This window comes from Pocillopora damicornis, chromosome 9, assembly GCF_964200805.1.
Source record: "Pocillopora damicornis chromosome 9, jaPocDami1.2, whole genome shotgun sequence".
NCBI lineage: Eukaryota > Metazoa > Cnidaria > Anthozoa > Scleractinia > Pocilloporidae > Pocillopora > Pocillopora damicornis.
Window position 1 is genome coordinate 17,994,055 of NC_142678.1, and position 11,387 is coordinate 18,005,441.

Here is an 11,387-nt window from a genome sequence, read left to right on the forward strand (position 1 = left end):
ACCTCCGCAGCCAAATTTGTGCTCAAATGTCCAACCCAAGAGGCGGATTTACAAGATAGCCAATTTGTTTGCGAAAGGCAAACTCAGCGACCGTGACTCTTTACTCAGAGTCAAAGCTTGATACCTTGAAGACCTCTTTTTCTGAGCCATTTGCTCGCGAAGTAAACTCTTTACCCTTCAACACAGGGACCGCGTATAGGGAGGGCCTGGGGAGGCCTTAGCCCCCCTACTTTTTAAAAAAAGCTTCTCCTGCTGAGCATGCTCCCATCCTTACCCATAATTGGCTGAAACTTATGCGTTCGTCTTTAGCCCCCCTCCCCCACTCAAAAATCTGATACGTCAGCCCTGAGACATCCCCCCTTTCCGCTGGAGAGACTTGTCACTCCCGGTTCAATTACCCACCCAGCCAGGCAAGCTCCAAATTCTCCATTCCCCCGAAACGGACAAAAATCAATTGCCTGTGGGTTGCCCATGAGTGGGGGAGGGGGGATGTTAAAGTTTTTAGTAAACCAGCACATTAAGGCTAAAAAGAGAACTGCAAGGGCTGTATTTACAAAGTTTTATTGTTTCCAAAAGCTGAATATTATTTTTATCCTACAAAACATACAGCCGAGCCATTTGTGGATGGCCCAATTGCATTCTCTTTCATAGAGAGCAAACAGTTTTAAATTATAGTTAATAAACAAGCTATTTATAACATTTAAATTTCTGATCATAATCAAAATAGTTATAATAAAGACTAAGTAGACTGACTCAAAAGACCATATTCAATATTTTTACAAAGACAGATGGCCTGAACTGTGACAGTCACAAATTCTTATCAAAGAATAATTTTCCTTCTTAAATAATTTACAGTAAATTTATAAATCCTTAATACAAGCACTGCTATACCATTTATTTATTAATTTTCATGAATGTTTAGTGTTAAATTATGTTCTATCTTAAAATTTTAGAAAAAAAATCTTATGTAGCCTTTTTTTAAATGCAACATTTCTTGACAGAGTGAATGGATAAAAAACATTATATTCTCATGGTTGCCTCAAAAAAGAGTTGAAAACAGGCATAAAGGCTACAAAAAAAGATTGCCCATGTGCACTTATCTGAGTGCACACCATATAAATTTTGTGCCAAAACATTTGATTTTCAATTGAAAACTACTATAAAGAGCTTAATGTAATAGTATTTATATGATCAAATAAGTTTTGCTGGTGAATTTTTTTGCAATAAAAATATGGGTCAGGTAGTACCATTGGCCTCAAGAGTTAACATCTCCAAATAAATTTAATAATATTTTCACCATTCTCTGTAAGATGACCGCACTTGATGTTAATATTCAAAGCTGACATTATGCCAGGCTATGGATGCAAAGGTAATTTAGTGTTAACAACTAAGTTGAAAGCATAAATTGGCCAACATAAAGGATAAAAAAAGCTGACATTTCGAGCATAAGCCCTTCATCAGAGCAATTATAATTTTTTACCCTTTACTGTGGCTAATTTATGTTTTCAACTTAGTTGTTAACACTAAATTACCTGTTATACTCTCCCACCGATGCAGCACCACAGTTTCTTTAGAAACTTACCCCCTTTACAGATACAAAGTTTTAGTAATTATCAATTACCACAAAAACTAAAACATAGCTGTCTGAAGAGTTTCTTTCAGCACATTGATGATTATTGTTGTCTTTCTCTGAATCTTGGGGTTGGGAAGTAATCCCTTGTGATATTAGTTTCCATTTTCTCTTGGAGATGAAGTCTTCACATTTTAATCGGAAGCTGTTATGGGCACTGTCAAATAGTGCTGCATTCATTGTGAAGCACACAATACCACCTGAAACAGAAGCAGTTGAGAGAAAAAATAATTTTTAATAATTTCTTGATCCATTGCACCTAAGCCCAAACTTGATAATTCACACACCCCCTTAAGACTACCAGCAGTCCCTGCTTTTCAGCAAAGTCTTAATCAAAGATCTAGAGTTCCACACGGCACACTAACATCCTTTTTTAAAAGATTTTTTATTATTTGCATGACAAAACCGCAAATAAGCAGGGACTGCTCATAATCTACACTTCCTTGAAGAAATGGATGCTAACAAAATTTTTCAGCATTTTAATGGCAATTTGCTTGAACCAGTTATCACTAGTACGAAGAGAGAGGCACTGATATAGTTTAAGCCTTACCCAATAACATGACCCAGTAACCCTGCTCGGCTGTAACATCCTATTGCTAAATGACCTTAATAGTACAGTCACTACTTTCATCCCTTAAACAACGCTAAACGCGAAGCAATTTTCCAGATTTGTTTTTCTTTTAGCTCAGCATAGATCATTCATAAACTTGATTCACTCTTGAAAACATAAAATAGCTACCTGGCTTGACAAGGCGTAACATCTCATCCATTGCATCAGGGTCCACTTCATCTGGAAAAACACCGTCTGCACAGATCATGGCATCAAACGCACCAGTGGCGCACAAGGTGGATTCTGCTTTCAGAGCAGTGTAAAGAAGGTTTCTGTAAAGTCCACTTGCTTCTGCACGATCAAGTCTCTCTTTAGACACTGTCAAGGCATCAATGTTGTTGTATCCCAAGGAACGAAGGTAAGAGGCGGTTGAACCTTGTCCTGCGCCCGCATCCAGAATACGTACTGATGTCCTCTTATTTGGAAATGCGTCTAGCACAGCAGCATCAAAATACTCTGTGCAGCTACAACAGATATAAAGAGTAGTATCCTTTAAAAGGCATATAAAGGGATTGTTTTTTTTTGCTAAATTCATTATCTGAGAAGCCTTTCTGCAGTAAGAGTTACTGCTACCAAAACCAATAGCAAAAGAAGGAAATGATGGTACTTTAAGAGGCTTTGAAGATTCTATGTGGTATAAATATTTTCCAGTTCTTGATGCTCCATTTTTTATTCCCTCTTACTGCATGAATACCAGCCCCATCAAACACAAGGAAAGGCACTTAAAGTGGCTTTTCTAAGCCACTTTAAATGAGCTTAGCAGAAAATTGTCACTGTCATCCCCCCTTTTTTGAAGGGTGGGGGTGATTCATGCTACAGATTGGGCATGACTCAATAGGGCAAATGGCACTGGCATTTCAGTGCACTTAAATGGGATTTTCAGGCCATGGTGTGTCAAAGACACAAATTTTCAGTACTTTATTCATAGGCATAGTTTGCTTGTGGTTCCTTTAATAGAGCTTAACTAGCACAATCAAGGGCACAAGCTAGAGCCAGATAAACTAGCCAGGTTTAAATTTTCCTTGTCAGTAACATAGGAAGTGAAGAGAAAATGATATAGAGAATATGGTGACTGGTGTTAGTGTATAAAGGGTTGGATGAGCTCATTGGAGGGGGTCCTTGCATGAAATAAATCATGGCAGAAAAACGCTAACCGTTTCAACTTAGGTTAGTCCTAGTCAAACTTGTTGGGACATTTTCATCATTTGTTTACAAAGCCTTGTTTGATATGTGTTACTCAGATTATCTGTTGTAAAAATTATTTTCAGAATAATGTTCCAAGCTCCCCTCTCCCCCTATCCCCCCTCCCCCCTTTTCCCCCGCAAAGCAATTTTGAAAACAACTGAAACGTTTCTGTGCCAACACTGCACAGGGAAGGGGAGGGAGGGGGGATTTGAAATTTTACAAACGAATGTCGAGGATGTGCGGTTTAATACCAGGGTCATAGTAATCTTATGAGTTGAGACAAAGAAGTTTCGATGAGTCCTGAAGCACCTTTCATTTCAAATCAACATCCAGTACAAACCGGTACTATTAATTTCAAAACTATTATATCAGTTTCGGGCGCCTCTTGGGTGGCTAAAGGGAATCACTTGGGTCGGGCAATCGTCGATTACGTCTGTCGCTAAACACTTCTAAGTAAAATAATCGAAAAGTAGTATTCATTTCCGGTTCTTTTGTGTCAGCACGCTTCGCTTATTTCCTGTATTTAATAATTCATTCCTTGCAAGAAAGCCGGTCAAAGTGTTTACATTCGCAAAATATCACATACGTAAATTCTCCGATTTCATCTTCAAAGGACGATAAGCAATTTTAATAATATCTGTTCTAAAGCTAGAATTGCCGATAAAACAGTCCTTGACGTTAATTTTCAGTTTAAAATATTACACGATACTTCCATTTTGAAAACAGCATCTGATCAAGAAAAGCGCGATCTTGCGCTCTACACCAAATCTGCCCTTAGCGTTCTGCAGGGGACTCTTGAAATCGTAAGATACAACGAAAAATTCGATATTAATCGACAGTTTCGCTTATCTGCTCGTAAAAATTAATACACTTAAGTATTCAACGATGCCGCAGCCCTCACCGAAACTGTAAATTTCAACCGAGTGACGTTCACTTCGCTTGGATGGGTAAAATCAATTGAAACTAACCTACGACGCTCCAGTGATCGTTTGTTCGTCATGTTAACTGACTGACGTGAAAAGTCAGCTATGGTTCACTTGACCCCAAAGAAAATGCTGTCAAATCAAAGAAGTACGCAGAGAAAAATATCAGCCGATCCTGCGTGGTATTTTTACGTTTTAAAGCTGCGACGACTCAACCTGGCCAGAACGTACTCCGAGTAAACACGCATCAATAATTATTTCAGCCGTCAACGGGCGCGTGACGTCATATTTACAGCACCTGATATACTGGTGTAAAACCTCTGTCGAATCTCGTCTCTCATTTTAACTTTAAATTATTTATCCTGTGAAAAACCTGATTTTCATGTCAAGAGCAAGGCTAAAACTAAATTTAGCTGACCACTACAACTACAAATATTGCCAAAAATTTGAACCGGCACATACCATGTCGAGTTAATTTCGAGATTATATTATGTCGCTTCGCAATTTCACGGGAAGGCTGGAAAATATTCGAAAGGAATACATCGATGTTTCTAAAGGAAAAAAAAAAACGAAGGACACTGCCAAGGTTAACTTCCTTCTTCAGCAGAAAACAAAAGCAAATCTCTGTCACTTGTCGGATGTTTCGACTCCTGACATAATCACGTGTACCGCATGAGCATTGCCATAGTGTTACTTAATGGTCACGTAGCTGTCTCGATTATATGTCAATTTCATCTGTCATTTATCGTGTATTACTTGACTTAAATCCTTAACATTTTTTTTTCAGTGGTCTTGGGCAAAAGATACCTTCACAAAAGATCAATTCAGCGATGAACTCACGTTGAAATTGCATTACAGGCGTAATCTAATTTCATGTATGTAAAAAGCGTCATGTCTTGGACCTAATTAAATGATAATAATTTGTCGCACGCGTCACGTCGACAGCTGAGCGAAAGAGAAGAATTAAGAGAGAATTTTTCTGAAGACCGCGTGAAATCAAAAAAATGTGGCACATGCCTAGAAAAAGCCCTACCTTCATACTTCGCTCAAAGATACCTTAGGGTAAGTCTATAAACGTGGTATAATTTTTTTTTTTCAGAACTGTTTTTATTTTCTAAAAAATCACCAAACACTGTGTCGAGCCCCAACCGCCATAACAGTGGCCGAAATGAAGCCGACGAGTAGGGCAACAAAAACGGTATTCTTCAAAAGCGCAAAAGAAAGCAAATCTTTTCGAATATTATCTATTTGTATACGAGGTATTAACAAATGATTTGAACTTAATAACGGGATTATTGATATAACTATGAATTATTGGCGAATATTTGAAAATCGCCAAAATTTGATTGATTAAAAATTTCATTTTGGAGCAGTTTTTCAATAAAAATTTTTCCTACTCGGTATAACTCGGAATCACTTGAGATGAGCATTTCTGAAAATTGGAAACGATGTTCTTTTCAAGGATATAAAAATTAATTTGGGGCTCTTAATTACTGCGAAGAAATAGCCCGATCTATTTCGTACAAATCGCAACGCCGCCGTGTAAACAACCGCAGATAATCCAATTATTATTTTATCATCGAAGCCATAATTTCTGCAAAATCTTACCGCTTTGAGCTGTGCCTTACCTTACCCTTACCTTCTGAAACCAGTGATTAAGGAATGATGTTTCCATTATTTTTGTTTCAAATCGCCATGTTCACTTGAAAAGTGTTTACAACGTCCGGCTTGACCATTTACAATACTCGAAGCTGTTCATAAATCATCGCAGACCATCGCACCTCTTGACTTATTTCTGCTTCCATACAACTCCAGTATATACAAAAGTCTTTTTTGCACGATAAACCAAGATGCTTTGATTGCTTACAGTTTCAGTTAAGAAACGTTTGGCTCCCCAAATGGCACAACGATGTTCACCAACGAAGTCGTGTGTCATCACTCATTTTTGTCACGCAATCACGCTAAACGTGCACAGGACACTCAGACAGGCATTCGTCTGCAGACATCGCTGTACCGAGTGCAGGGCCAACTAATATTTATTTCTTAGTCAGTGTTATGTTTTAAACAAAAACCTGCGCGAATTCACTTTAAAAACGCCGTAGATCTCTTTTGAGTGTTTTGAATCAGTGCCATTCTGAAAAACTACTTTTTGACGTTTTCGTAAATTTAGTCACCCCCTGGTACTGACTATACATGCGTTGTTATCGACTCTATTTCCACGACTTCGCGCTTGCAAAGATTATATTTATCAATAGGCACTTTAAGTATGACGTTTAACGGCAAACGGAAAACGCAAGCTTGCCTTTCATTTGGTTACCTATTTATGGAATTCTTAAAAAAATCCTGCACAAAAAATAAAATAAAATAAAATAACACATTCACGACAAGCACAAACCTACTTAATTCCGTGTACACACGCCTAAAGACAGACGACAGAAATTGAATTTTTGACGTTCGCGGGAAAAACAAACGTCATGCGTAACCTCTCAAATGACGAACTTCCCAGTTAACTAAAACAACTGGAAGTTAATTGTCCAGTGCTCCGTGATTATATACATCACCTACGTGTCCCTAGACAGGTTCCACGGTGAGGCGTTCTTTTCTAATGACACTGGAAAAATTCTACCGACTATGTAAACAGAACAACAGACTAACAATTTCGTTCTTTATCTAAGCACTTTGAACGTTAAACTTCACTAAAAACGTAAATCTTCGAGTCACAAAGTCGGCCGCTTGTATCAGGCCGCGAGACAGTACGTGTTATTTGATATCGCCTGACTGTAGGTCATTACAATTACATTTTTTAAAGCTTTGGACTTACACAATCTCTGTTTTTTGTTTTTGTTGTTGTTGTTGTTTTTTTAAATTTTCCTTACGATAGCGTGCTCATCAATTTAAACCTTTCGATTTTGTACCTTGATTGCTACGATGATAATGGCCATCGCTAGAAACTTGACAGTTTTCTCAACTCGAACTCGGAAAAAGTTGTTTCCCGTCCCTTAATCAAACAATTAATCGGCCATTTTTTGAGATCCCGAATTCTCGACAAGACAGAGGCGGCGTACCCTCGGAGATTCAAGAAATCTACCAGCTAACTGAATGGGTTTTATAAAGCAAAAAAAGAAAGAAAGAAAGATAGAACGGAAGGAAAAAAATACAGTGTCATATACTTTAGGCGTTTTCCGTGTCAATGAAACCAATATTCAAGCTACATGTAGTTCGTCACTGCTGACAGGTAAAGCTAAAACAAAGGGCTTCGATCTTGCTCACGTAAGGCTGCTTACGATGAACGGAGATATCGCTGATATCAATGCTAAAAAATAAGCAAATATCCTTCAGCAATGAAATGGAAAAGCTCTTTAACTTGGACTTTGCTGCCATTTCACAAAGATTGTACGCATTATATGTGATAGGGCGTCTAAGCGCCAGTTCCTTTAAAGCCGCATTCGACAGCTCTTGGATTCTTGCTTCACTTGCAGCGGCCTCCAAGTCGTCGTCAGACTGTTCCTCGTCATCCTGGAGGGTCTTTTGCGCAGCCAGTCGGGAAAAGAAGGCAGCTATTTGATTTGCTGTAAGGAAATCGTCGCTTGTAAACAGGCGGTTACCACTCGCATCTTTGGCGCTTACCATCGCACGTGCAACTGATGCAGGGTCTGCTTTCTGTCCTGATTGTTCCCCAGTTTAAATTTGACAGTAAGATAGGCCTTCTGGCTGGAAGTAAATCTCTTTCGTGGAGCACCAGCCCTTAGTGCCCAGCCCATTGGTACTTTTCTGCACGAATCTGGTATGATGTCAGGTCTACTGTTTGCAATAACCTCTGGTACTGAAGGGGTCTCTCCCTCCAGTTTCTCTCCATACACCTTAACAACTCTGTCTGTTAAGGTCTCGCGCTCTAGGGCTCGCTCGTGTTTACCACAATCTAAGTGTCGCTGCATTGAAGAATACCTTAGGAATGTCCCTGTGTGGTATCGCGCTTAAAAAATGCAAACAACGGTAATTTTAAATTCTGGATTTAAAACTTTTTCCCGGAAATAAAAAATAGGGGATAAGAAGGAAAGAAAATAAGAGCGTATTGGTAACCGAGCCTCCTTTCGAGTGACATGTTATTGCGTGACACCATCGCAAAAAACGAACGTCAATGATTCACTTCATCTGTCAGGATGCTCTGGCTCGTTCTATAAAAAACAAACTTCCGTTCTTATTGTGAAAGGAAGACTTGTAAAATGTGAGTGTTCCAAGCTGAAATATGGTTTTAACTGTCCAGCAATGCGACGTTTCCGGCAGGAACCTTCGTGAGATGTTTTCACTGTGATTTGGTATACACCGCCTGTAGTGCTGTACTATCGAAGCTGTTGTCAAGTCTCTTTATAACAAGATTGAGGCAAGGAACCAATCTTAGAAAGGTGTTTTTCGCCAGGTGAGCTTAAGAAATCCAGTTTACAATCTAGTATAAGTCAAAGCGATAAGATTTTGTTGAATTATGGCTTCGATAATAAAAAGCCTAATAGGATTATCTGCGGTTGTTTACATGGCGGCATTGCGATTTGCACGAAATAGACCGGGCTACTTCTTCGCAGTAATTAAGAGCCCCAAATTAATTTTTATATCCATGGAAAGAACATTCTTTCCACTTTGTAAAAATGCTCATCTCAAGTGATTCCGAGTTATACCAGGTAGGAAAAATTTTTATTGAAAAACTGCTCCAAAATGTAATTTTTAATCAATCAAATTTTGGCAATTTTCAAATATTCGCCAATAATTCATAGTTATGTCAACAAGCCTGCTATTAGATTCAAATCATTTTTTAATACCTCGTATACAAATAGGTAAAATTCAGAAAGACTTGCTTTCTTTTGCGCTTTTGAGGAATAAAGGTTTTGTTGCCCTACTCGTCGACTTCATTTCGGCCATTTTATGGCGGTTGGGGCTCGATACAGTGTTTGGTGATTTTCTAGAAAATAAAAACAGCTCTGAACAAAAAAATTATACCACGTTTATAGACTTACCCTAAGGTATCTCTGAGCGAAATATGAGGATAGTGATTTTTCCGATCATGTGCCACCTCCCACGCGGTGATAAAAAAAATTCGCTCTTAAGAAGATTTAGAGGATATCGGAGAAGGATATTCCTCAACCCTAAAGAATAAAACACACTAAGTATACTCTTGCCTGAAGCAACGACCCTGATCTACTTACCGGCATAATTTTGGACTTTGTAAGACTCTGGTTCCCATCTCGAATTGACACGCGACGAGAAACTCGGCGAATCGGCGATACGTTAGGACAGCTCAAGATTCGTCAGAACAAAGAACAAGAAGACTTAAAAAGAAGCTTTTTAAAACTACCTCAGTTCGGTTTTTAACATAAATATGAAAGGTTTTTCAGTCCGGCTGTGTTAAAATGAGCTTTAGTTGACGCTAAAACGGCGTCCTTTCGATAATTATGCGACTCGAGTGTTTGAATAATTCAATTATGTTGCTCACTGTCTATCTACTACGCACTAGTACTTTGTACTTTCCCAAATACGAAATACGTCAGAATCATTATGAGCTGTGACGAGTAAGACCGTCATCCCTTGCGTACAAGAAAAAATGTATCGCGCGTGCAGATTAATTATTGCCAACCGTACCAAAAAAATTATCAGCAAGCCTACGAATTACCTTAACTAAGTTAACTAATTTGTAAACACTTCTTCAAATTCAGTCGAATTTAGTGGGAATATAGACGAAAAAAACAATAGAGACCAAATATTTTTGCTTCGTTAAAACTGCTGAGGGCAGCTGACCAAAGTTCAGTTTGCGTCATAATTGTTCAATATGTATATTTCCGTCGATCTCAGATTCCAAAAATGACTTTTACAGCAAGTAGCCGGCGGGGGGTACTCCTCGAAAAAATTATGTTTCTTCCCTTTTCCTCGCCTGGCCCTTAAAATACTAACATCCAGTTTATAAACAAGGAAACTGGTTAAGACAGATAGTTTTTGGGCTCGATGGGGTATTGCTCTTTGGGAAAAAAAACATGTTTTTCTTTTACTGCGCCTGGTCCCTGAAATCCTGACATACCAGTTTATGGGGAAGGAAACTGGTCACGGCTGAAATTACCTTCTTTTATGACCATGCCGCTATATTTAGTCGAGATTAATATATTAAAAATTAACGCCGATGTATGGCTTCACTTCCCAAGGCGACTGGCTTCAGGTGAATGACTACACAACCCAAGTGTGAGACCAGTATTCCGCTGGCTTTACTGAATATTTCACTCAGACAACTACTGTTGAGGTTTTTATTGGTTACGTCTTCCGATAATTAGATTTACAAGATTCTAAGGTTCTAGCTCGTCAAAAAGAAACTATCTGCACCCGGGGGCAACAACACGCCGTTTGATAAGATAATCAGTATTCGGTTTCATGCTAGGTTCTAGTTAAAAAGTAACATAAATGTTCGCAGCGTTTGAGGTTTTTTTCTTTAGGTTTGCAAGATTTGATTCTTAAGGTTCGCAAGGTTCAGTTCAGATTCGTGTTCCGTTTCTTAACAACTACTTAAGAACTCCTAGAAATCTGGATTTATTTTCTCTTAATAAAAAGCGTAGATGAATTTTTTTTCTTCGAAGAGAACATTTTAATGTTTGAGTCAGCGAATTATTTCCAGTACTGATCCGAAGATATAATTTTTGTGCCTACCGCTTCCTACTGAAGGTAAAGCCACGTACTGTATGTCGTCGAAATGAGTGAGTGAGTGTAACAGTAGAATTCCGATCTTGACCCAATTTTGACGCGATGTTTCCTAGTGCGACATATTGTTTGTTTCGGAGTGCTACAGAAGACGATAAACATCTCTCAATAATTTTCGGAAGGCGGGTGAAAATACAAAACTTTGCTTTGCAGAAATATCTTATGAGTGTGATCGGCGCATCATGAAACTAAGAGAAAAAGATTTTTCCTTGAAAAGAGAAAATATCTTCATTTGAATCAGCGAATTAAGCCCATTAGATCCGAAGATGTAATTTTTGTGGCTACTCTACTGCCTATAGGAGGCGAAGCC

At 38.6% G+C, this 11,387-nt stretch overlaps 1 protein-coding gene across 4 annotated transcripts; it reads right to left on the reverse strand.

The window, feature by feature from the left end:
• Window positions 1-545: 545 nt before the first annotated feature.
• LOC113667972 (methyltransferase-like protein 27) lies at window positions 546-9,914 on the reverse strand. 4 transcript variants are annotated; one of them, XM_089181408.1, is made up of 5 exons: window positions 9,544-9,846; window positions 4,811-4,899; window positions 4,394-4,480; window positions 2,370-2,704; window positions 546-1,830 (listed from the first exon to the last, which is right to left on the reverse strand). In XM_089181408.1, exons 3-5 carry the CDS (start codon window positions 4,423-4,425, stop codon window positions 1,604-1,606), a joined length of 594 nt encoding a protein of 197 aa, XP_089037534.1. In that variant the 5' UTR covers window positions 4,426-4,480; window positions 4,811-4,899; window positions 9,544-9,846; the 3' UTR covers window positions 546-1,603. The 4 variants fall into 4 exon arrangements, with proteins under 4 accessions (XP_089037534.1, XP_027039652.2, XP_027039650.2 ...); XM_027183851.2 differs by lacking the exon at window positions 4,811-4,899 and having other exon boundaries at window positions 9,544-9,867; XM_027183849.2 differs by lacking the exons at window positions 4,394-4,480; window positions 4,811-4,899 and having other exon boundaries at window positions 9,544-9,914.
• Window positions 9,915-11,387: the final 1,473 nt, after the last annotated feature.

Coding starts and splice junctions, on each gene's coding strand:
- LOC113667972 (XM_027183849.2), bottom strand. CDS start 9,581: ATGGGAACCAGAGTCTTACAAAGTCCAAAATTATGCCG. Junction 2,705..9,543: donor CAAAGTCCAAAATTATGCCG/GTAAGTAGATCA, acceptor TATCTGTTGTAG/CTGCACAGAGTATTTTGATG. Junction 1,831..2,369: donor GTTACGCCTTGTCAAGCCAG/GTAGCTATTTTA, acceptor CTTCTGTTTCAG/GTGGTATTGTGTGCTTCACA.